The sequence below is a fragment of the Hippopotamus amphibius genome, chromosome 16, assembly GCF_030028045.1.
Source record: "Hippopotamus amphibius kiboko isolate mHipAmp2 chromosome 16, mHipAmp2.hap2, whole genome shotgun sequence".
NCBI lineage: Eukaryota > Metazoa > Chordata > Mammalia > Artiodactyla > Hippopotamidae > Hippopotamus > Hippopotamus amphibius.
The window spans coordinates 10,511,807-10,538,841 of NC_080201.1; the positions used below are offsets into that span (position 1 = coordinate 10,511,807).

Below are 27,035 nucleotides of genomic sequence, written 5' to 3' on the forward strand. Positions count from 1 at the left end.
ATTGTTACCTCTCAGTCATTACTAACCACACTTGAATATATGGGTAGTGTAGAAATTTCCTGCTTATACATTTGCTAGAACATATTACTGGTTACCTTGCTACTACTAACTTCACTTGCCTCTGCTTTCTAGATAATGTCCCATTTTGGTCACCTCAAAATAGAATGTTGTATACAACAGGTTTGGATGTTTTCATTTTTATTGTATCATCACACTTGCCGTCTCTTTCTTTCCTTTCAGGATATTTGCAAATCTCTTTGGTGCCACCGAGTGGGCCATAGGTGTGAGACCAAGTTCATGCCTGCTGCGGAAGGGACCGTTTGTGGCTTGAGTATGGTAAACTGCATACTTGTTAGTTTTTAAATCTGGAGACTTAATAAAGCGTAGAACCCAAACTACTTGTACTGTGACCTCAGAGTGGAACACTTTGGCTGCATCTATTTTCTGGCGTTGCTTTCCGTTAAGCAGCATTCTTTAGCAGCTATTCTAAAACTCAAGGCTCATATAATAGAGCTGGCTCCATTTTTTAAGAAGGTTTTTTTTCCTTTTGCCTTTGTTTTCCATTTTTAGACGGAGGCATGGGTTCAAATGTTTCTATTTCAATGAGCTGGAGCGTTTCATTGTTTACTGTTTGCTTTTTAAACCTGATTCAGTGTAGACAAGCCTCGGGAAGCAGATATTTCCTTTAGTAGCAAAGGAAGGACTGTCCCTGCATACAAAGCCTCTGCGACTCACCCACAGGACCCATCACTGAGCTTCTGACATGCCCAATGGAGCATCCTGTCCCTTGTAGCAACATCTCTTGAAGAGCAAGCTGCATCTCCATCTAGGTTGTACCAGAAAGTCTTTTCACTCGCATATCTTCAACCCTAAGAACCATTTCCATTATGGAAGATTATGGGAGATTTCTGTGGTTTGAATGAAGAAGACTCTTATGTTAGTTTCTATTTTTCTTCCCCTTTCCCAGTAGAGTCTGGAGGGGAAGATACACTTTCCCAGTAGAGTCTGGAAGTCCCCATAAATAATCCAGATTTGGGGCGTAACTTTGAAAGACTGTGACAGAGAAGCTGTGAACCACGAGAGAGCCTGAGATATTGAGGCTTTTTGGTCTCTGCCATTGGCTCTCTTCAGACAGCCAAGCCTATAGAAAAGAATTAGCCACTTAAATTGAATTCAGTTCCACAATAATTTCTCGACGACTAGATATTGGTGAAAGCAGGCTCTGGGGCTACAGAGATAAATAAAACTCCATTTTATCTCTTGAAACATTTACAGTCCAACGGGAAAACCTGTGCAGAAGCCAATAACCGTGTCTTTTTAAACACATCCTTTCCACGTGCATAGTTGCTATCGAAGCCCAAGTGAGTAAGAAACGAATCCTGCTTGGAATTAGTTTTGCACTTAGAATAAACTACAATGAGTGGGTGCCCCAAGATGGATGTTGGAATTTGAATTTGAAGTTCTTCAGTTGGGTGAAAGAGAGACTTTTGGGGAGAGACCAGCAATAAAGCCAAAGACACAGACATGAAATAAATGAATATTCAGAAGATGCTTTCTGATATTTGTTAAGGCATTTCTTCAGTACCTCTAAAAAGATTTCAATTTTTAACTTTATAGAAAATAAACATTTAAAAAATTGAAGCATCACGTGCAATTTTTAATCATATGTCCTCGTCTTAGGAAATCTCAGTAAGAATTCTCATTGAAAACATGCAGAAGGGTGTTTTAGCTGTGATGATACAAAACAGTGAATTAACTGATTACTTGAACATATAAGTACTGCTCACGTCATTTTTCTTTTCATTTGAGTGTTAAAGTTTAGAACTTGCAACTTGAGGATTAGTGGGCATTTTTTCATTAAGAAAGCAATAGCATTAAACAGAAGAGGGATGTACCAGAAAAGATTTATATAGCAAATGAAGAAAATAAGTGATCAATGGCATAGGTCTAAGGTCTGCGAAGTAAATGTACCCAGGATCTAGTTCAACAGGGGCTGAACTGCTTCTGGATTAGACTTCAGTTCATATAATGAGATTAATCAAGCCAGAAATTAGAAAATAGAGGTCCTGAGACCACTCCCCCCATCTCGCTATTTTGAAACACCAGACTATGGTTATATAATAAACTGAGGGAAAGCCCTTACCTGTAAGGTCACCCTCAGTTGAAAGCATTTTGATAACATCCACCCAGCATCACTCCAGTATAATCACACTGCATTCATATATATGGTTCTCGGACTCTTCCCTCCCTAGGGAATGTAATTGGCTATTTATTAGACTGTAAACTCCATGAGGCCAGGGCCATGTCTTATTCATTTTTTATTCTGAGTGTCCTGCAGAGTAGCGGTCACCCCATGTTTTGTTTCTTTCCTTGTAACTGAAACCCAACTGAATCCTTCCTGCCCCCTTCTCACTGATTCTTCAGTGATATTTGTACCATGAATACTGAGTAAACATGTGAGGATGTGAAGGTCACATACTTCTATCCAGATTATGTGTACGAGGAAAGAAAGGTTTGTGTTTGCTGTCTGTTTTAAAAGGTGTTTGCCCAAGTCATAGCCATTTAACTTGAAATTAGAAGCAGTGATAGAAGTGTATATGGACAGACCCATATCACTATATATGTATATATGTTATGTATTACGTTTTACGTGTAGTTTGACATATACGTGCAGGTCATGCATGCATGGGTGTATATACCTATATATTCCTGATTTATCTGCTGATTAAAAACGCCAGAGGAGACAATCTCTCGGTGGCTTAACTTGATACTCGGATAAATACTGAAATAAAAGAAAGACAAATTAATTGAAGGATTGGGACAGATCTAAAAACCATATTTCTAAAAAAAAAAAAAAAGAAATTAATTCAAGTTAAGATGCATTGGTCAGTCATTTGCCTCTGAGGTGAGTAGTAAATATGTCCTGTTTAGAAGCTTAGGCTACTGAGTTTAAATCTGGTCTCAATTAGTTGTGTAGCTAGTTGGGCAGTTTGACCCTGAGCATGTTAGTATTTTCTTTGCTAAATTTGTCTCAGAAAATAGATGTTGAGGCTTTGTGAGGGTTATGTTAGCTACTGCATAGGAAGCTTCCCCCCATTCTCCCCCCAGCACCGTTGTGGACATAGAAGCAACTCAAACTGTAGCTGCTTCTGTGGTTGTTGTTGACTGCCGTTGCTACTTTGTCACAGCCACTGAGATCTGTCTGGGGCAGCCCTTCCTGGCGGGGAAGATTTAGGTTGTGCTTAGGTTGACAAAACCCTCAAGTGACCCATCGCTTCCCCCCCTCAAAGGTCTCAGCATTGTTATGTGATTTCATGCAAACTCTGATGTGGTAGTTAATCCAGGGAAAAGAAAAATGGAAAACAGAGAATTCGTCAGCACATGGCAAGCAACTGAAGAAAGGAAGCCATCTCTTGACCTAGTCAAAGTGCACTAGCAACCAAGCCTCACAACAAACAGCCATGGAGCCAAGTGTATCACGGGGGAGAAGTGGAGATTAGAACACGAAACCACCTCCCCATAATTCTGTAATCGAACCCCACTCCTCGGCAGAACCTGGCACAATCCAAACCCCAACCCTTTGGATCTAATTGCAGAGGCTTTTAGGAAAGTGTGCCATTATGCTAAGTCATGCAGAACTTGTTCAGAATAAAAGCACCGCAGGGGGTGGGGGAAAAAAACCACTGCGAGTGGTGAATGCAACCCCCAAGGACAGAGGTGACCCGCAGAAATGGACTGGATGACAAAGGAGAACTGAAATGGAAGGGTCAGCACAGAAAACAGCTCTTGGACTTGAGCACAGGAGAGACCCAGCGCTAGTTCAGAAAGGACACTCAGCTCAGAATCCTCAGAGGGTCTGACATGGGGACCTTCGTACAGACAGAAGGGCAAAGTGTGTTATCTAAAAGCACAATTTGTGTAGCCTGCAAGTGTCTCAGTTTCATCAGAAATGCTCTATAGGGATGGTTTGGAATAAAAATGTATGCATAATTGTATCTGTCTTTGATGCAATAATCATGATAAATTCTGTGTTCATATCTGAAAAACTGATTCTCCTGGAGGGCATGAGCCCAAAAGTCCTCTAAGCCCCATTGTTTCCAAATGTCAAGGAAGGCTCCGTGGCTGTTGTGTCTGCGCTGCCTCCTTTGGCTGTAGTGTAGACCCTTATCTGAACATGTCACCTGGACAGTTCCCAAAGCCTGTCATATTCAGCCTGTTGGTGACAGATACCCCTTCTCCCTAGATGTCAGCCTTTCAGAATGCACGTGGTGAAGGCAGGGTACTGGTGTGTAAGCGCAGCCAGTGAAAGGGATGCTGTCAAGGCATCTGCAGGCTCCCATCTGCCACCAGACTCGTTTTTCCTGTTACCCTGCAGGTGTCTGCACCTCTGTGTACTTTCCCAGGTGGTCTCTGAATGTCGTGTATTCTTTTCACAGTGGTGTCGGCAAGGCCAGTGTGTCAAGTTCGGGGAGCACGGACCTCGGCCCGTCCATGGCCAGTGGTCCGCCTGGTCGAAGTGGTCAGAGTGCTCCCGAACGTGCGGTGGAGGCGTCAGGTATCAGGAGAGACACTGCAATAACCCCAAGTAAGGCTCGGACAGAAAGGCAGTATTTGTAAGGTGTGAACCTTCAGCCTGTTACATATTGCCTATTTGTCTTGCTTATAGCTATTTGATTTTTTTTTTTAGCTCTTTATTGGGGTATAATTGCTTTACACTGTTGTGCCAGTTTCTGCTGAACAACAAAGTGAATCAGCTGTATTTATACATATATCCCCATATCCCCTCCCTCCCACGACTCCCTCCCGCCCTCCCTCTCTCACCCTGCTAAGGCATCACCCATCATCGAGTTGATCCCCCTGTGTTATGCAGCAGCCTCCCACTAGCTGTCTGTTTTACATTTGGTAGTGTCTATATGTCTATGCTACTCTCTCACTTCGTCCCAGCTTCCCCTTGGCCCCCACACCCCGCCCCTTGTCCTCAAGTCTGTTCTCTACCGTTTGCATGTAAAGGCTGTTTGCACTTGTGGGAAGGTATGATGGGCAGAAACCTCAAAAGAGCAAAGGAGTTATTCTCTGTGTGACTCTGCTGATCACGGGCTCCAGTAATGGTGTGAGTTACTTTCTGCATCTAAATTCGAGCTACACGCCTGGGGTATTGTAGGACAGAGAAGCTTGGTTTGGTGGACTGTGTGTGTGTGTGTTTCAAACTGAGGGACTGGAGAAAGTATGCTGATTCTTGCCTTGCAGGAATGTACGTCAACATGTGTTGACAGATCTGCCTGACTTTTCGAGAGAAACCAGAAATCTGAACAAATGTTATGTGAAATTTCCCAATTTTTAACATATTGACCACAAATTCAGTTTTCTTTAGAAAAATAAAATGCTGGGAGGACTCATCAAAACATTTCTGGGTTGAAATTGGCTTGTGGGCACCAGTGGGCACCGTCTGATCTGGTGGCCCTGGGATTCTGAGCTGCCCTCTGTGCTCCGTGAAGTGATGGTGGTTTTATGTTACTTTTATCTGCTCTGACTCCCACGTGACACATGTGTGAGATGTCCGTTTCCTGACTGGCATGGTGATGCCGAAAGAGCTCAGAACTTGGAGATAGAAAGATATGACTCCAGATTCTGGGTCTGCCACTTATTTATTATGTGGCTTTGGGAGGGTCACTTGGAGTTTGAATTTATGTACAAAATGGAGATGACAACGCCCACCTCAGATGGTTTGAGGGGATTAGAAACTGTGTAGAATTCCTGGCACACTGGAGAGCATCCAATGGGCATTCAGCAGAAGGTTCTGGGGTCCATGTAGATTTTATCATCTTTACCCTAAACTCACCAGGAATACAGGTAACAGAGGGCCAATCCTCAGAAGCAGTGGGGAGAGGCTTTCCTCTCATTGGACTTTGGAGAAAGCTGTAGAGGGAGAAGAGAGTGATGGGACCTTGCAAAAATAGTGGATTTAATTTTACAACACGATTTGGTTGGTGGCATAGCGTGGAGGTTGAGAACAGAGACTTAAGCCCAGGAACCTGAGTTGGCCTCCTGGTCCGCCCCTTCCTTACTATGTGGACTTGGACGACTGACTCTCCCTGCTCTGGGTCACTTGTTTGTAAAAATGGGATAAATGACAGGCCCTATCTCAACTGAGCTGGTATTTGTAAAGTGCTTTTCAAAAGTTCCTGGCACATGGTAAGCATTGCGTAAATGTTTGGTGGATTGTGAATTTAAATAAATAATGAAGCTAGAACAAAAGGAAATTTTTGAAAAGATAAATAGTACTTGATCTGAGCTGGATCAAGAGGCCAATTTGTTCCAAAATGTAAGGGCGGGTTTGGAGATGCTTTGACCATAGCTTGTTAGGTGCTTGGAATATCTCAGGCTGATCTAGGATCTCTGAGCTTTGGGACTCTTAACGTTTCAGGCTGCAAATGTTTTGTTGTGGGGCTTTGTCCTGTACAGGGCAGGGTGTTGAGTAGCAATCCTGGCCTCTACCCGCTTGATGCCAGTAGGATGACTCCCCCTCCCCCCAACCTCCGAGTCATGGCAACGGAAAATATCTCCAGACATGGCCAAGCATCCTGTAGGGTGCACAGCCATTCCCAGCTGGGACGCTCTGCTCTAATCAGACCCAAAAACTAGGTCTAATGGTAGGGAGGCTTGTGATACATTCACAGTTTATACCAGATTATTAAAAACACCCTCCTCACACTCTGAATGTAGCCCGTGTCTTGGATAGAATTGTTAAAATCATTGCCTTACGTTCCATTTTCGCAGCATATTTCTTGAATCTGGTTTTCATACATCGCAACATTTTACAATCTTGCTGTTTTCCCAAGAAAGAAAAAGATTACCTAATTTAATAGCTCTGCTGGTGAAGTGCATGTGAATGACGCCCCTGAGATTTAAATTAAAACCTCTCTCATATCTGTGGTATTGAGAACACTCATTATAATAGGTCATTGTTCATGGAAATAGCATACTGCAATTTTAGAGATGCCTATAAAAGAATTAATCACTCAAGTAGTTCCACTTGGTGCAGTTTTATCCTTCTAAACAAGATTAAGACTAGTCAGGATTCTGTTTACTTTATGCACGAAGTCACAAATAAAACCAGTGAATGAGTGGCTGTTTCAAGACAATTGAATCAGTCCTCCATTCCTATTTCACGTTGCTGTCATAAAGCTGTTTTTTTTCTCCCTCTTTCAAGTAACTGATTTCTTTCTTGCTTCAGTTTAAATATTTGGTCTGTTTGGATCAGCCTAACCATTTTCATTTTTTCACGTGAAAAGCAATGTGAGCTTCTCATTTCACATAATGATGGTTTTCCCAGAACATATTTTGTTTCATAAAAAATGAATTATTTCTGGTCGATTCATGGATTTATCAAACTTCTCAGCTTCAAAAGAATTGAAAGGTTATCTGGTTCTGGAATGGCCAGGACCCGGCACATATGGCCCTTCTTTGTCCCCTGTGACAGACCTTTCTAATGGATCAAAGCCCTGTATTTTCTGCTGATCCCCACTGTGCCTGAAGAAGCTTCTCGAAAGACTTCTCCAGGCGTTTGCCCCCAATCAGATTAGAACAGATACACGTGGGTTGAAACCTGTTGTTTCATCTAGTTATTTTGCAAACGGGTAGCCGAGGAGGGGGGCGGACCGAGGGTCCCGTTCAGAGGAGCGGCCCTTGCTCGGGTCACCAAGCTGAACGTGGGCACGTCAGACCAAGATCCCACTGTCTTAATGCTTACAGGGAACATTTTTTCTGGTTCCCTGGAAGAGAGCCTTGAGAAATTCCTATACACTCTGTTCAAGAAAACTGGTGGTGAAAATTCAAATAGGAAAATTCAAATAGTGATAAGTAAATTTGCTAAGGCAGTCTAGAACGCTCCTAAAACATGAGTTGATTTGAGAAAGAATTACATACCACTAGAGTCACAGCTCTAGGATAATCATTGAATCATATTGCTGGCCCATTTTCCAACCAGTAAATTCCAGGCTCAGCTGCTCATCAGAATCACCAAGTGTGCTTTAAAAAGCACTGATTTCTTCACACTCCTCATCATGTATGTTTATTGAGAAAGCCTGTGGAGGGGCAAGGAATATTTATTTACATATATGTGTGTGTGTGTGCATGTGTGTGTAGGGTGTGTGTGTGTGTATTTATATATAATACATATATACATATATGTATATATAAATATATGTCCATGTATATATATACACAAATAAAATACATATGTAAATATATGTATATATAAATATATGTCTGTATATATATACACATATATAATATACATGTAAATATATGTATATATAAATATATGTGCGTGTGTATATATATACTATATGTATATATTTTTTATAAACAGCTTCCCAACTGATTGTAGTAATTAGCCAGTCAGCCAACAATATAACCATTTGTGGTCAGGACTTGGTAAATTATGCAGAAACAAATGTGGGTATACTTAGTAGTCTAATATAAAGACAATATCATGTTCCTAGATATTTGTTTTCTGACTTTATATCTTTGTTTTTAATCATGAAGAACTTATATCAAGGGACATCATGGTAGAATGTTCTCTTCGTTTATCCTAATACTCATGTTCAAAGCTGCAGGAAAAAAATGTATCTGTGTCTGAGGATTTCTTTTGTTTTTTGTTGGAGCATTTGGTGGTGAAGTCCAAATTCTTGCCAGTCATGAAAAGCAGAAAGCACTGTAAGACAGTTACAGTGTGTCTGCGCCAGTTCTGCTGTAGACTCTGCCCTAAGTTCTCTAACCAGCTTTATCTGAGGCCATCATCACAGCTGTCCTCATTTTACAGAGTAGGCGTGTAACTAAAATTGCCTAAAGATAAGCTGGGGAGGAGAGAGGCTCTTTCAGTTCAGATCTGCTTCAGTGCCCAAGGCCAGCTGCCTAACCACAGAGCACGACTGTCTCCCTCTTCCTCTTCCCGTGCCCGGCCCCTCTTACCTAACTCAGTTAAGTAGGCAGAGCAGAGCAGAGCAGGACCAGCCTCCGGGAGAGCCCAAAGGTCTGAGGTTGAACCCTGTTCTCTCCCTTTCTAGCCGTGTGACCTGCACGCAGCGCGTTTTGGAAGCACTATCAGCCGTTTTTCACTTCATCTATAAAATAAGGGGATGGCTGTGTGAGTTTTGAGGTCTTTCCCATGTTACCGTTTCTGAGTTGAAGAAGTCACACGTGGTCCTCTTTCACTGTATTGAATTTGCGTAGTCTAAATGAAGCTTATTTGCAAAATCTCAGACAAGAAAGGCTTACACTGAGAAAATTTTAATTCTGGCTTGTAAAGGTGACCAGGAATAGAGTAAGGCTCTCACATGGCGCTTTAAGGTTTTTCTAAATGCTTTTCAGATAATGATTTTAAAAGTCTTCAGGGAGTCCATCTAGCACAGTGACTGCTAAGTGTTTTAGTAGTTGTTCCAGAATATTTTAAAATAGCTTAAAAATCTCATTCTGGCGGTGTGACACTTCCTGTTTCTGTTGAATCTATCTTAGCATAGGAGGATTTGATAAAATATGCTGAAGCAAATCCAGGGGTGTTTTATAGCATTCTTGTGCTTCCTAAAGAGACAAGGAATTTTAATCACATAAATTTATTAACTTGGAGCCTTCTTTCATGTTACATGTTTACACTGAGCTTTTGTACAAGATGATCCGTAGTTGGGTTTTAGCCTTGGGAGAAAACTACCAAAAAAAGTGGAAATGAAAAGAAGCAGTTGCTTTATGCCTGGAGTAAGCTGGATAAGACGTGATTGGTAACTTTCAGTGTGGTTGACGCTCCTTTTTATTTTGCTTTCTGGTTTTTGCAGTCTGCCCAGCAAGATCTTAAAGAGCTTGCCGTGAGATCATAATTATTTATGTTCTAATAGGATTCCCTACTCTGGAAATCCATTTCCCATTGTGCTTGGCAAGAAAGGAGCAGGCCACCTGCAACGTTAAAAAGTGATCACGCAGATGAAAACAAGGGTGTGTTTTTCCCCCAGAGTTTAGAATCAGTGAGAATAAAGCACATGTGAGTCTGACAGTCATCAAACTATCAGCTCAGTGACTGACAGAGCTGGATTGGGAATACCCTCAGTGTCCTGACTGACCCTCTACATCACAGCAGGTGCAGGGCAAGCTGTAGGAAGGTGGTGCGAGTGGTCAGAGATGGGAGATAAGCTGGGGAGGAGGTTGGGTCTGCATTGGAAGAGCTTCGATGCCAACACATGGGGCGTGTGTGTTTGCATGTGTGGCACACAAGTGCACATTTGCATCAACAAGAACACTGAGGTGTGTTTACACATTTCCCTGGCACACGAGGTGATAGGATGAGCGCCAAGAATATGCCTTCCTCAGTCTTTGTGGAAATCGCCAGAATGTAGAAATTGATCAGAGGTGGCAAATAAGTTTGGTCTAACATGGCAATTGATGGGCAGTGGTAGTGGCTACCCAAGGGCTATGCTGAGAAAAGAAAGCAAAGAAAAAGAAAAAAAAAAAATCTTTGATTGATTAGTTATGTCTGCCATGGGTACAGAAGGGTTGGGACATGCTGTAGGCTACATGTTTCCATTCTTGTAAGAGACTGTGTGCACTGCATACACTGTGACCGTGATCATCTTGATGGTCCCTCCTTGCATTATTGGCTGAAAATAACAGTGAGCCCTTTGACTGCTAGTATTAAAGCTCTTTCATTTTCGTTATAGGCCTCAGTATGGTGGCAAGTTCTGTCCTGGCTCTGGCCGTGTATATCAGCTGTGCAGTATTAACCCTTGTCATGAAAATAGCTTGGATTTCCGAGCCCAGCAGTGTGCAGAATATAACAGCAAACCTTTCCGTGGATGGTTCTACCAGTGGAAACCCTATACGAAAGTGGAAGGTAATTTGGTCTCTATGAACCTCAAACAAATATGTCTCTATGTGAACAGTAACATGAATGAACAACACAGGAGAAATTGCTGCCTGTATGAAAGAGTTTCCGTGTTTACCTTTCATTCCCCAGACCCTGCCTGGCCCAGTTTTTCATTCAGTTCTGTAGGTTTTGTTTATTTTTCCACACTTCTTTTTTTCACAAGACACCCCTTGCCTCCCACATGTATAAGTCGAAGAGGTCATGTGTTTGGAATGTACTTATGTTTCTAAACTTACCTTTGACATTTCAGCAATTAAGTCTCCCAGGGACGTTAATTGAAATTGGTAAGAATCGTCCAGACCAAAAACCCATGAAACCGTATATGCCCCATAGAGACGCCATACCCGGTAACTGACGTGGTAGATGATTTCAGGCCTGGGAAGGCCTGTTTGCAGAGTGCATAAACACACACACACATACACACACACACCATAAATAAAAATGTCTCTATATTAAGTTCTTGGTCCTCATTATACCTTAAAGTAATGGCTTGTATTTGATCTTTTACTTTGAACTGTTTTGATTTTGGCTCAGCCTCAGAATTTATTTTAGTTACTGTATGTACAAAGTGCAAGTACCACATTTAATGTACTTTGTGTTAACTGTGCAGAATAAGCTGTCACCATTCTGGTTTTTTGCTTTCCATTTTTTCCATTCACTTGCTTTATCAAAACTCATCCACTCTTCCTTGGAGAAAGGGATAAACGTGGATCCCAACCGCACATATGTAGAATGGGAAAAGACCAAATTTAATGATAATTCATGGAAAATAAGACAGAGGGCTGCTTCCGTGCAAACGCTCAAAATGAACCTATGTTATCAGTGACCAAAAAGATGCTAATGTCATCAGAGACATGGTTTATAACAAGTAGCATCTCCAAATCAAAGGGGATGATGCTATAGCTTGGCTCAACACCAGCCCAGCTGTTGCCAGGAGTGTGAATCTGGTTTTGGGTCCAAAAGCTGCTTGTCTAAGAGCACAGGTTGGGACAGACATGAAAATTCTGAAATCTGTGTCTTAGGAGGAAGCAGCGAGGGATCGACAGATGTTGACTGTAGGAAAGAAACGAGTTACCTTCAAAAATTCAGAGATTGAACACAGGGAGATTTCGATTCATTTGCAATTGCTTCCGAAAACAGAATTAATTCCAGTGCTCAGAACTTCCTGTGGTTCCTCTGGCCATGTCCTCAGAGAGCCCTTCCTTGCCAGCCTGCCCACAAATCCTTCCTTCACGTCATTTTCTGAATCCTTTGCCCTGCTTCATTCTTCATTGCTCTTAGCAGTGCGAGAATTGATATTGTACTGGCATTCATTCATTACCTTTCCACCCACAGGAATTATTAGCTTCCCCAGGGTCGAAACCTTTGTCTGTTTTGAGTACGCTTGTATATCTCCAGCCTCCAAGAATAGCACTTGGAACGTATTTATAACTTTTGGAACAAATGAGTAAATGAATATCGACTGTCCTTAATGGAAGCGTGTCCCTTTATGGGCAGTAAGTGCTCCATCAGAGGCATTCCATCAGGAGCTAAGAAATGACCCTGGAAGGGTACCACACAGCAGGTTCCCGTGGACAGTTAAGAGTAGCTGCAGTTGCTCTCAGTTCTGACACTTGAAGACTTATTTCCTATTGGTTGTATTCTCCCCTAATTCCTTGTTTTTCATCTGTGGTTCTTTCTCCAAGACTCTCTTGTCCTTCCTTTGCTTTGTCTTCTTATCTTATAGTCCTTGGCCTTTTCTACATCGTCCTTTAAATGCAGGGTTTGTGGAATCTGTTGTTACCACCCTTTAGATAAGTTCTGTGTTGACTACATAAGGAGAAAGTGAAGCAGATAAATTTTGTAACTTATAAAATTTTTTTTTTTTTTGGTTTCAAATTTTTCTCTAATTTTATTACAGTTTCTACCAAGTAAGGAGCCTGCCATTTCATGCATTCACTCAGCAGTTGTTGACTGAGTAGTGACTGCATGGGAGACACTCTGCTAGATGCAGAGGCGAGTACATTGAATAAAACAGAGACCCCAGGGACTTCCCTGGTGGTCCAGTGGTTAAGACTCCAAGTTTCCACTGCAGGGGATGCGGGTTCGATCCCTGGTTGGGGAACTAAGATCCCACATGCCACACGGCCAGAAAATAAAAATAAAGAATAAAAAACAGCGACCCCATTAGGATCTCACATCCTAGTGTGGGAGACAGAAAAGTTAAGGCCTTCTCATTCTTCCCTCTTCTCCTTTTGATACATATTTAAAATCAGCAAAGACTGACCATGATTTGAAGGTCTATGACATTCATGCAGTTTGGGAAGAATCAGGGGAAGAATTTATTCATAAATGTAGACAGTCTTTGTCTTACACTGATGAGTTTTCTTCTTCTGTGTTTTTTTTTTTTAATTGAAATATAGTTGATTTACAATACCATGTTAGTTTCAGGTGTACAGCAAAGTGATTGAGTTCCTATATATATATATTCTTATATATTCATATATATATTCTTTTTCAGATCTAGTCAGTTCACATATATATATATATTCTTTTTCAGATTCTTCTCCATTACAGGTTATTACAAGATGCTGAGTATAGTTCCCTGTGCTATAGGTATAGAACCTTGCTGTTTATCTGTTTATACATAATAGTGTGTATCTGTTAATCCCAAACTCCTAATTTCTCCCTCATCCCAATTTCCGTGTTTCTAATAGACTAGTTCCTACACTTTCTCAGGAACCTGTACTGGAAAAACTGAACTTTCTAGAAGCTGTTAATTCTGGGGAGTGGTGGAGAAAAAAGAGGGTGTATATATCTTCCAGCTCCCTAATCTCACATACACAGAGTAGGAGGCGTGAAACAACACTGCTATTAGAAAAAATTCCTAGGCGAGGAAAAAGATGGAATCCATCCACATGACTGCATCTTTGGACCATAATAATTTCATTTCTTTCATATTTTTGACTTTGTCTTTTATTGAGAGGTTTTATGAAGCACAACCATTTGCAAACTGTTTACACATTTGTTGTAAAACTGTTGTCAGGGATATCACACAGTGTCGCCCACATCAGGTCTCATGTGAGAAATGTCATGTGTAATTCCTGGTCAAAAAAAGAGCTCTTTCTATTGGAGAAATTGGCGCAATACTCTTTTCTGATAACAAAAGCTCTATAAAGATAATACTTCTTTATTTTTGCCTGTGATACCAGAAACTTCTCAGGGACTAATGGCCAATAAAAGTTATATTTTTTAGCCTTAATGTTTCGTTTGTTTGCTTCCTCTTCCTTTTCATGATATGACTCTTTTCTATATGTTTTATAAACATTATTGACCATATGCCTTTTTTCCAAAGTGCCTAAAATTTTCCCTCTTAACAGACTGAATAAATATGTAAAGTAACCCATGTCCTAAATCATAGGCAGCAAATTATGACCTGTGGGCCGAATCTGACCCATTTTTTTTTAATAACATTTTATTGGGACACAGCAATGCTCCTTCATTTACATATTGTTAATGGCTGAGCTCAGGACCTGTGAAGCCTTAAATATCTACTATCCAAGGAGAACAGGGACACACGCCACCAATCACGTGTATTGTGGCTCTTAAAATTCTCGTGTGTTAATGTTAAAGCAGACTTTATTTTGGTTACTAAAAGGAATTCATACTTTTAAAGTTTTTATTTATTTATTTATTATTTATTGGCTGCGTTGGGTCTTTGTTGCTGCACACGGGCTTCCTCTAGTTGCTGCCAGCAGGGGCTTCTCAGTGTGGTGCCTTCTCTTGTTGGGGAGCGTGGGCTCTAGACGTGCAGGCTTCAGTAGTTGCAGCACACAGGCTCAGTAGTTGTGGCTGGAGGGTTCTAGAGCACAGGCTCAGTGGTTGTGGCTCACGGGCTTAGTTGCTCAGCAGCATGTGGGATCTTCCTGGGACAGGGATCGAACCCGTGTCCCCTGCATTGGCAGGTGGATTCTTAACCACTGCGCCACCAGGGAAGTCCCAGAATTCATGTTTTTAGAAGCCACAAACATCTGCCCTCAGGCATGCACGTGCACACACACCCACACAGAAAACTGTGTGTAATATTTTCCATCTTGATCATAATCGCTTTCTAAGTACGTTTAACTCGTCTTTTGGTACTCGTGTCATTTTCCTATTATTTCCTCTTGACCGTGACCTCTTTTTTTTTTTAATAAATTTATTTATTTTATTGGCTGTGTTGGGTCTTTTTTGCTGTGCGTGGGCTTTCTTTATTTGCGGTGAGTGGGGGCTACCCTTCGTTGTGGTGCACGGGCTTCTCATTGCTGTGGCTTCTCTTGTTGCAGAGCACAGACTCTAGGCATGTGGGCTTCAGTAGTTGCAGCACCTGGGCTCAGGAGTGGTGACTCACGGGCTCTAAAGCACAGGCTGAATAGTTGTGGCGCACGGGCTTAGTTGCTCTGCGGCATGTGGATCTTACTGGAGCAGGGATCGAACCCGTGTCCCCTGCATTGGCAGGCAGATTCTTAACCACTGCACCACCTAGGAAGCTGACCGTGACCTCTTTTGATCTCTTTGCTTCTAGAGGAAGATCGATGTAAACTGTACTGCAAGGCTGAGAACTTCGAATTCTTTTTTGCCATGTCCAGCAAGGTGAAAGACGGAACTCCTTGCTCCCCAAACAAAAATGACGTTTGCATTGATGGGATTTGTGAAGTAAGAGAACATTTCTGCTTTGGGATGTATGGTCATGCTTGTGTTGCCTCATATCAAATGCATAGCCTGAGAAGTGTTGCAAGAGATTCTTGTGTCTGGCTGAAAGCAGGTGGTGTAAGGGGAAAGGGTAACATTTTCAAGTTGGATGTGAGCTTTACCTCCAAATTCCTTCTTACTTTCTGCATGAACCCCCGTCCAATGTTTTGAGTCTCCTTTTCACTCTGTTTCCACATGTGGAGTTGATGATATATCCTACTTTACATAGTAGTTGTAAAAATTCCATAAGAATGTAAATAACAGTAGCAGTAGACTTTTCTTGCATGTTCACTAAGTATTTTCACTATATGATTAGAATCTCATAAATGTGCTTGGAAATAGCACTTCTGTTTATTTTGGGTTAGTTTTTCTTTTTCTTCCGGTATCCACTTTCTCTTTTGTTTTAATTGGATGGTGAGCTCTGTGATCTTTTGAAGGGTGTATGTGTGTCCGTGGCGGGGAATGGGGGTGGTGTCCCAGCATTTTTATGTTTCAGTGGTAGAGCTGGCCTGAATAAATTCCCCTTCTATTAGTAGCAACGCTGACTTTCCATTCTAGTTTTACAGATGACTATACGTTATGTCACTTATGTCATCTTACATCCAGCAATGACAGAGGAAGGTTTAAACCCCTAGTCAGACTTGAGACTCTGCTTCTAACCGTAAAGGTGCCCTACCTTCCTAATTTTCAGTAAATACGGAAAACCATGTACCTCTTGGTTATGCTAAGCTACTAGCTTCTCTAATCTTTGATTTTCTCGCCTTTTCTTTTTCTGGTCACAGCCAGTGGGATGTGATCATGAACTTGGCTCTAAGGCAGTTTCAGACGCCTGTGGTGTTTGCAAAGGTGACAATTCAACTTGCAAGTTTTATAAAGGCCTGTACCTCAACCAGCACAAAGCGAATGGTAAGAGATGCTACAAATTCAGTGCTATCACTGGTGGGACACACCCTTTGCTGCTGAACAAATTTAAGTCATACTAAATATCGTCAAGCCTTTGACGAGCTCACCTGAGACACAGAAGATGGTGGCTTTTGGTGCTTATACAAGAGCAAGGGAGGATTGGTGGGTTTTTTGTGTGAGTAGTTTCATCAAAATACCTACATCCCAGAGGTGTGTTCAACAAACACCTTTCTGCTTAGCAATTTCAATATGCTGACCAGGCTGCCATAGGCCCCACGTGCATTTGTTAAACAAAGAACATACTATGGAACTTAGATGGTTCACAGTTACACCATTAGGTGAATATTTGGAGCAATTATCTCACCATCTTGAGTAGAATTGAACTTTGAGCCCTCTCTTCTGCACATCACTATTGAGAACAGGTGGCTCCAGGTTTTTTCCAGGTGGATTAAAAATAAAAAGCAACTTTGAGTTGTGTGGCCTTTGTGGTTCTGGAAAAGAGAAGAGTGTTTTCTGTCCACACACGTGTGCTTGGGAGAAGTACATCCATTTTCTCTCTTTGGTGTTCCTACCGCTTGGAAAATGAAATAACTGAGTGTTCACTTCATAAGAGTAGAAATGAATGTCAGTTGATCAAATCACGACTCTGTGGAAACAGCCACCACCTGTCTCTGAGCCCGTCTCCAGTGCTTGATGTGGATGTCAGAAATGTTCTGTCCTTTCCACTTAGAATATTATCCGGTTGTCACCATCCCAGCGGGTGCCCGCAGCATCGAGGTAGAGGAACTGCAGATATCCTCCAGTTACCTCGCAGTCCGAAGCCTCAGTCACAAGTATTACCTCACGGGCAGCTGGAGCATCGACTGGCCGGGCGAGTTCGCCTTCGCGGGGACCGTGTTTGAGTACCAGCGCGCCTTCAACCGCCCCGAACGCCTGTCCACGCCGGGACCCACCAATGAGACGCTGGTCTTTGAAGTAAGCCCCTTCTCTTTATTTGGTTCTTACTGCCTCTTGATGAATGTATAGTGATGACCCGATTTGAGCTAGCTTAAAAAAAATCCTAGTTCAAATTTGTGTCCTAATAGGCTAAATTTCAAAGTGCAAAGGGGAAAAGACAGCAACTTGATTTGGGGGAAGAGGTCAGGATCCAGTGGGTCCCCGAGAGGATGTGTCGATTTTCACATTTAGATGCCAACCTTTCACCAGTACACTTGGCTGTCCTGAATGCTGAGGGATACATAAGGAATCATTTTTACATGATTCCATTGTGTCCGTGTCTGCCGTTTGGATCATCTGTTGTAGCTATTCATCACGTAGATCCACTGGCCTAGGAGGCAGAGTGATGTAGTGGAAAGAACACTTGTTTGATGGCAAGAAAGTTTTAGTCATAGCAAACCACCTTACGTTCGTAGGCTGTTATTTCTTGAGAGGTGAGGAAAGAAAAAAATAAGTAAATGGGTAATGATAAGGATAATAAAAACCACATCTTCAAATGACTCTGTAACACTATTGTCATGGGTACGTTGTCTTTGGTTTTCCTCATGTCTCTGGTTTTGCTTCTTCCAGTTTGTCCAACAGGGCTAATCATGCACTTTTGGAGACACGTGATTTGCTTGAGGTTGTGTAGAAGTCCCCCTGGCCACCACGTCCTGAGGACTTAAGTAACCAGGCACTCCTGTTAGTCATGTTGAGTTTCAACTTCTCACTTGCAAAATTGGAATAGAAAACCTACCTCACTGATTTGCCAGAAAAATAAGCAATGAAGTGTGAAGAAATGTTCAAAGATTTGCCTAACTCACATAGCTAGGAAAAAAGCGGAGTTGAACTGGAGTCCAAATCTTTTTCATCTACGAGTATGATATCTGCTCTCAGTCCAGTCATACTGCTCTGCTCTTCTGGAATCAAGGAAACATAAGCTTAATTCTATTATTATTATTATTGTTGTTGTTATTATTTAAGGTACCAATCTTAAAGATTTACTAAGGAAGATGAATTTAAAAAGATTGTTTAAAAGTATGACTACATATAACTTTTTTCCCCCTTGAAGGAACCGATTTTATTTTATTTTTTGCTATGTGATCCTTTTTAAATTTTTTTTATTCTTGTTTTATATTGGAGTATATTTGATTAACATTGTTTTGTTAGTTTCAGGTGTACAGCAAAGTGATTCAGTTATACATGTACATGTATCTATTCTTTTTCAAATTCTTTTCCCATTTAGGCTATTACAGAGTGTTGAACAGTTCCCTGTGCTTTATAGTGGGGTCCTTGTTGGTTATTCATTTTAAATATAGCAGTGTATATGTGTCAGTCCCAAGCTCCCTAACGATCCCTCCCCACCACCCTTCCTCTCTGGTAACCAAAAGTTCATTCTCTGTGTCTGTTAGTCTGTTTCTGTTTTGTAAATAAGTTCGTTTGCATCATTTTTTGGTTAGATTCCACATATAAGTGATATCATATGATATTTGTCTTTCTCTGTCTGACTTACTTCATTTAGTGCGATAATCTTCAGGTCCATCCATGTTGCTGCAAATGGCATTATTTCATTCTTTTTTATGGCTGAGTATGTTGTACCCATCCTATGGTTAAGAGTATAGGCTTGTAATCAGCTATGTAACTTGGACAAGTGTCTCCACTTCTGTGTCACTTAATGTCCACATTTGTAAAACTGGGCAAACACCACCAGGTAAGTGCTATCAAAAGATAAGTTCAGTGCTTGCAGAGTGCCTGTCACATAATGTTTCTAACCATTACCATCCTTTTGCCTTCTGAGCATATCACAGATATATTTTTTTTAGAAATCTGAACCTTAGACCATGGTGAGCAAACTGGCAACCACAGGCCAAATCCAGAACCCAGATCTTCATAATTTTTAAAACATGGATCAGTGGTCTAATATCAGATGATTTCTTATAAAAATACTGTATAGATTTTGACATCTCTTACGAAAAAGGAACTTCTGGCCCCAGTAGATATTTGAGTTTTCAAACCTGGCCCTAGCTCTTGACCATGAGTTAACTTTCTGATTATCTTGTGAACTTGAGATACTAGGTCCTGTCATCTCTGTCTGTGTGATAGAAGGTCCCACAAAGATTTCACAATTGAGAGCAGCTGTCATTAGGTAATACTCTTCTTACCCACTCAGGTCTTTTTTTTTTAATTATTGGAGTATAGTTGATTTACAATGTTGTGTTAGTTTCAGGTGTACAGTAAAGTGATTCAGTTATACATACACGTGTAGCTATCCTTTTTCAGATTATTTTCCCATATAGCTTCCGACAGAGTATTGAGCAGAGCTCCTTGTGCTATGCTGTAGGTCCCTGTTGGTTATCTGTTTTATATATAGTAGTGTGTGGGTTAATCCCAAGCTCCTAAATTACCCCTCCCCACCACATTTCCCCTTTGGTAACCCTAAGTTTGTTTTTGAAATCTTCAAGTTTGTTTTGTAAATAATCTCTAGGTCCATCCATGTTGTTGCAAATGACATTTTTTCATTCTTTTTAATGGCTGAGTAGTATTCCATTGTATATATGTACCGCATCTTCTTTATCCATTCCTCTGTCAGTGGACATTTAAGTTGCTTCCATCTCCTGGTTATTGTAAACAGTGCTACAGTGAACATTGGGGTGCATGTATCTTTTCGAACCATGATTTTCTCTGGATAAATGCCCAGGTGTGGGATTGCTGGGCCATATGGTAGTCCTATTTTTAGTTTTTTAAGGAACTTCCATACTGTTCTCCACAGTGGTTGTACCAATTTACATTCCCACCAACAGTGTAGAGGGTTCCCTATTCTCCACGCCCTCGCCAGCATTTATTGTTTGTAGATTTTTTGATGGTGGCCTTTCTAACCAGGTGAGTTGATACCTCATTGTCAATTTGACTTGCATTTCTCTGATAATTAGTGATGTTGAACATCTTTTCATGTGCTCTTTGCCCATCTGTATGTCTTCTTTGAGGAAATGTCTATTTAGATCTTCTGCCCATTTTTTGATTGGGTTGTTTCTTTTATTTCAGAAGATGAGACTGGGAACCCCAAATCAAATTGGACTATTGTTAGGGTAGTTTGGAGCTCAACAATGAATCCAGCCCCTGAAATCGCCCTGAAATTACACCTAAGGCATAAGAATTGACCTTTCGGGTTAAAGATTTCAAGACTTTTTATTCAATCCTAATTTTTTAGATGGATATGTTTATTCTATTTCTTTTCTATCAAGCATCTGAACAGCAAACTTCTTTTCCGTTTCTCTGGAAAAGGTATATTTTCTTTAGAGGGATATATTTAGCTTGCAAGGGATTAGTTTTAGAGCAACATGGCTTCATTAGTTTTGTCATGAGGCCTTTGATCCATCTCTAAGCAAATGTACACAAACCAAGCTCTGTGGCAGGAAAATTACCAAACTGGAAGGTGGGTGCCTCTCAGGGCTTCTGCCACGGGCGGCCAGAACCAAGTCCAAATGATTCCTCATGAGAAATACGTGTTTTACTCCTTGAGGAGAAGCAGCCTTTTTTTGTTGTTGCTGTTTCCCTGTCCAATTTTCTTCATAATCACAAAGCCATTCTGGTAGGTTTTCACAGTTTTGTTTGTAATTTAAGGTTTGCCGTGAAACATAACGTTATCTGCAGCAAAACCACAACAAAGAATGAGACAAGAAGTGGTGGAAAGTGCAAGGCAGAATCACAGAGTTCCTTTTGGCTTTCATCTTTAGAACCTGAATGTCCCCTGTCATTGTCTGTGTTGATCAGATTAACCAGATAATGAATGACACATTGTCACTGAACTCTATGCCAACCTCAAGCTGAGAATTTTTATTTGTGCTTTGCTTAATTTAAGCATAACTCTTTATCTCACTCACCTCTGTTATTTAGTGCTGATCAAAACTAAATCTTTGGACTGTTCACCAGGTTCAAACATTTTCCCAGTGATTAGGAGCTATTTCTGAGAAATGAAAGGATGGCCTCAATGGGTGATGGAGTTCTACAAAATCGGTCAGGTTCGTCATCGATTTTCTTGCAAATACAGGGAATTCCCTGGCGGTCCAATGGTTAGGACTCTGTACTCGCACTGCTGAGGGCCTGGGTTCAATCTCTGGTCAGGGATGTAAGACCCCACAAGCTGTGGGGCATGGCCAAAAGACAAACAATACAAAAACAGCTGAATTGTCCTTGCAAGTACAGACAGCTCCTTCACGGGGGTGGGGGTGGGGCGGAATCAAACTGTAAGGATAACCATTGGATAGAGCTAATAAAATTATCAAAATGTAAAGTCTTCCCCTGGTTCAACTGGACATATATGGTTTTATGTTTATTCTTTTTTTGTATGGTTTTATAAAATAATTTTCACTACTATATAAATAGGGTTAAAACTGTAATAAGATCTCTATTAATACAATATTGTAGTTTCACCACAGTGCAGTAAGGTCACATTTGCTTAGCTATTGTTTTCACAAAGTCTTACTTTATGTACACATTTTACTTATAGATTCAATGACAGCTTCAGTTGATATCCTAGGAATGTGACTTGTCTGAAAATATTCCAGAGGGAAACTTGTATGATTAATTGGTCATGCCTTGCTTGTATTTTTTAAAGGAGTTATGGTTTCATTCAAAATTTGCAACTATGTTAGGAGATTTTTTAAAAATCCAATCCGGTAACCTAGTATTATATCTATTTTATCTTTTCAAAGAATTTGGGCTAATGACTTTAATATTTATATTGTATTTTATTGCTCTCAGGAGAACATCATCAAATTTCAAGTCAATTTTTATCACATGCTCGTGCCTCTCCAAAATCGATAGAACACAGTGACTTTAAAAACTGAAAATCACAATAAGCGGTAAATTACATTTTCCAAAACTAGGCTATCTGTCAATATCCAAGTAAGCCATGGCCATCTTCTTTAAAGGAAGCTAAATAAAGTTCATATGCCTTTCCATGCAACTATGAATTGAACCCAAATGAATGCTTTTGGAGCCAAAAATATGTTCACTCCAATATGAAATGTTGAATGTGTTTTACAATCCTGTGGGATGCTCAAAGTGGGAACCTAGAAAAATGGAAAATGCTGTTCTATCCACAGAAAGTATGTCTGTGAAAGAAGGCACTTTGTCTCTTGGCCGTTTAAAATGACTTGCACGTTTACTAAGCTCGTAGTATAGTGTAAAACTCAGCAGAAGGCTGTGATTGCCAAAACACATGAGGATGGCAATGTGAGGATAATGTCCCTCTTTACAGCTCATTCATTTATTTTAATCAGATCCTCCTAATATCTTAGCTAAGTCTTGTCTTCAACTACCTTGGCATGTATTGATTTAGGTAGCTACCTTCAAAGCAGTATTCCTCTGTTCATTTCCTTTTGATGTCTGATAAAAGAAAATGAAACTTTTGTCGAGTGTTCGTTTGTGCCCAGCCCTATATAGACACTGGAGATACACAAATGGTTAAGACATAAGTCATGTCGCCAAATTATTATAGCTTCAGGTCTTGAAGGAATGTTAAGAGCAAGTTTGGATATGTGGATCCCATTCTTTTTGGAAGTAACGTGAGTTTGAACAGGGAGCACCTCTATAAGTAGTTGGTGATACAGGTTGCTCGGATACTACTGTATCCCTTTGCATGAGTCACTTAAACTATCTGAGGCCCAATCTTCTCATTTGGGAAATGATTTCCCCAGGCTAAACTAGTATCTTCTATTCTATACTCTAACACTGTCCTGAATCACTTCTAAGTACCTGAAACCCTGTATTGCTGAAAGGTGACTCATCTTTGTAGATTCCACAGTTGGCATAGTTTCTGGAACACTGTAGTCACTCAAAAACAAAAATTTACTGAATGAATGACATCCGATGATAAAATTCATTTGTTCACTGAGAGAGTAGAATCTTCTTTCCAAGTTGAAAAATCATACATGGAGACAATAAATAAATCGAGTGAAAGGAGACGTTCTCTGACCAAAGTCAAGAGTGACAGGGCCCAGAGGCCAGCCTCTCCTCCCCATTTCTGCCCGTCTGTCCCAAACCACAGTCGTAATCGAAGTTCTCCGAAAGGCTTAGACTTCTGCGGTACACGTTTTAAAAACCACTGGATTTCATCATCTCTTAGGACGAGCCTTAGAACTGTACAGTCGAAAGTTAAGTACAGTGAAGGGTATTTAAAGTATTGAAATTTGATCTCCTCAATTGCATTTGAGGAATCAATCTGCTTTCTAAAAGGCTCGCCTCTCCCAAAGAGAATAATTTACCCATAAGAACTTGCTGACCAGTTAGCTCACAACTGATATACCTTAATCTGGGAGAACAGCAACTTGCCCTCTGAGGGTGGTGGGTTTACCAGATCTTTTCACTTATTTCTGAGTATTTTCTAGTGCAAGGGGAGGGGTGGTAGTGCAGTCCTGGGACAGATTGACTGCTGTCAGTTAACCCCAAGAAATTGGTGCGTGGCCTGACACCAAATAAAAGTGTCTTCTGCTGCTGGTTCTTTTTAATGTCAAAACTTTACAGAATGTCTTCATAGGCAAGCTCAGTTTAAATGGAAAACAGACTTTCACTTTTATCACCGAGTCACATGCCTGCCCAGTTTTCAAATAGAGTCTCTGTTACAAACCTTTATTCTCCTTGGAGCCTGGATTCTCTGTGGTCCAGCATTAGCTACAGGTGGATGTGGATTTAGACCAAGTTGGCCCCTTAATTTCCTCGGTGGCCAAGAGGAGATTCCTAAGGGTAATCAAGGATTTATATGATTGTCTGAGGTCTTAAATTTTTAGGCATTATTTAAGTCCATCAATCAACTTTTTATTTTGAAGTACAGACATACATATCCATGTAAATGACTTGGAGAAACGGAGCTAATGTTCATGACCTTGTATCATATTTCTGCATCACCCAGGGAAAAACGACTCATGCACGTGCACACCCCAGCCCAGAAAGAAATCAATATTGATTTGGCAACTATACACATTCTGAGATCACTGCAGACACAGTTATTATAAACTAGATAATTTCCACATCGTTCTTTATTTCAACTTATCCCCCACAACATGAGTCTGTCATAGAGTCTAAGGAGTTTCTCATTGAACTAGTGCACTCATTAGTCATCTGAAAGATTTAAAAGTCAGCTTATATTTCAGTAGTCTTCAAGACGCTATGCGTAGACATACCATATTTATTTTACTGAGTTTGGGAACACAAGAAAAAGCAAATCTTTGTTATTTCTGCATGTCACATAGATAAATTGTGTGTGTGTGTGTCTTGTAAAAGGAATTAAATTTTTTTTTGGTTTAGCCTTTTATTGTTTATCCCTAAATACTTAATTTAAAGACAAAATTGGGTCATAATATATTGGAATTAAATTTTGAAGCGATGGAAATATGAAAACTGACAGAGTTGAAATTTACACATGCCTTTGTTGAACAATAATCATTTGATCTGCAATAGACATCTATACGCTGGGTGTTTTGAGTGTGGCTGAAAAAAATGTTTTTCCATTTTGAGATTGAGATGTAGGTAAAGTAAGGTCACTGGGTTTTTTTGTTTTTTTTTATTTTTGGCTGCATTGGGTCTTCATTGCTTTGTGTGGGCTTTTTCTAGTTGCGGCAAGTGGGGGCTGCTCTTCATTGCGGTAAGTGGGCTTCTCATTGCAGTGGCTTCTCGTTGCAGAGCACGGGCTCTAGGCGACCGAGTTTCAGTAGTTGTGGCACACAGGCTCAGTAGTTGTGGCGCACAGGTTTAGTTGCTCCGCAGCATGTGGGATCTTCCTGGACCAGAGTTCGAACCCGTGTCCCCTGTATTGGTAGGCGGATTCTAAACCACTGCGCCATCAGGGAAGCCCCAGGTCACTGGTTTTGTCCTTTGTATAAGTACAGTGCAAAAGGCCTGTTTAATATATAATTTTAGAGGGCCTTGGCAATGAAAATTAAAAACACACAAAAATTTTTTTTTCCATGATTAGCGAAGGTGTCCGCTTAGCGATGATACATTCTTTAGAAGTGGCTGAAGATCAGCTTTTTTACTAGCTGTTGCAAGCTCTCTCTGCCTCTCTTGCGCTCTATCTCTCCCCGACTTCTCCCCACCTCCCCCTTCCCCTTCATGTGTCCCTCTCCTCTCCCTCTCCCTTTTCTTCCTCCTCTCCTTTATTCTCTTTCTCCATCTCTGTTTCTGTGTGTGTCTCACACACAAGCACACACAACAATGAATGAGTCATACTCTCCATCAAACTGTCATGCAGTTGGAGGGTAGGTGAGGAAATTCATCATGAGTGTTTCATTATAAAGTAACTTCATCTCCATCTGATAAACAGCGATTCAGGATGACATGATAACACAGGTTGCTAGTCTAAGATTGAAATATGATCACTGGTGTTTTTACAGCATTCCTTTTTTTAAAAAAAAGTCTTAAAAATAAAGGCTCTCCTTTATGTTAAGGATTTTTTTCTCTCTCTGTTAAGAGGCAAAAAGGGAGTGTTTAACTCTTTGAAAACCCATTCCCAATGAATCGTGCACCGAGGGAGAATCCTGCAGCTGACAAATACAGCAGCCTTTGTAATGACAGTAAGTGAGAAATAGGTTAACCACAGGCCAGTTTCAAGGCAGAAAAAGACATCTAAAGAAAATTACTATAATAAACAGCTTCCTCCACTCTTTGGCAAAAGGAGATGATGGGGTGGCGGGGGACGAGGTGGACGGGCACATCCATCACTGAGTTGACAGTGAGTGAGCATCACTGACGGAGACTCACCTTCTCATCCAGCTCCTTCCTCGTGACCCTGCTGTCTGCATCCCCCCCACCCCCAAAGGGGAAAGGGCCGAAATGAGTGAAGATGTGCCTCACGATAAAATCAGTGTAAGGGAAAGGAGATTAGCAAAGGAGCAGGGATGGAGTGAGGACACAAAACACAAAAGAGGCAAAGAAGTAACGGAGAATTAATTCAGAACAGATGATAGGAAACTCCGGAGGACGATTCAGATGTGCTTTCGTGATGCCACATCATTTGTCTAGAGATTGCCATTTGCTATTTGAAGTGCGGGCCTCCGCTTAATTCATGGCAAATACTTCTGTGACAGGTCGGAGAACACTATTTCTCTTCACTAAACTCTGAGGAATGTTGATGAGTTGAATTAGAACTGTAGTCGGAGTTCAATGTGTCAGCCCACACCTTTGAAGCTGCGTAACAGATGTACTTCCAAGGCCCCGATCGGGGTCTTTGTGGTGCTGCGTCTTGTCAAATCCAACTCACTCACACCTAATAGCAGTGATGATACCTGGTCGCGTTCTTCAGGCTTTGAAGCAAACAAGAAGGCAAAGACAACTGGCTGATTTTTCACATCACGAGGCTTCCAAAAATATCACAGGATCGTACAAAAATAGGAATTCGCACCACAAAACTATCCCTTCCCTGACTCAGTCAACACGTAATGTATGGCGAAATTCACCATTTATCAGAAGGTTTATCTATAAAACCTTTATCTATAAAATCTATAAAACCATCATTTATCTATAAAGAGGGTTGTATGTC

The 27,035-nt window shown here is 40.9% G+C and overlaps 1 protein-coding gene across 1 annotated transcript in view; it reads left to right on the top strand.

The window, feature by feature from the left end:
* Positions 1-27,035, top strand: part of ADAMTS18 (ADAM metallopeptidase with thrombospondin type 1 motif 18) — a 150,790-nt gene that overhangs the window by 88,855 nt on the left and 34,900 nt on the right. Inside the window, exons 11-16 of the mRNA XM_057712145.1 lie at positions 241-336; positions 4,437-4,585; positions 10,707-10,879; positions 15,456-15,586; positions 16,405-16,528; positions 17,256-17,500. Coding sequence (XP_057568128.1) covers positions 241-336; positions 4,437-4,585; positions 10,707-10,879; positions 15,456-15,586; positions 16,405-16,528; positions 17,256-17,500 — 918 coding nt within the window. The remainder of the gene's footprint in view (positions 1-240; positions 337-4,436; positions 4,586-10,706; positions 10,880-15,455; positions 15,587-16,404; positions 16,529-17,255; positions 17,501-27,035) is intronic.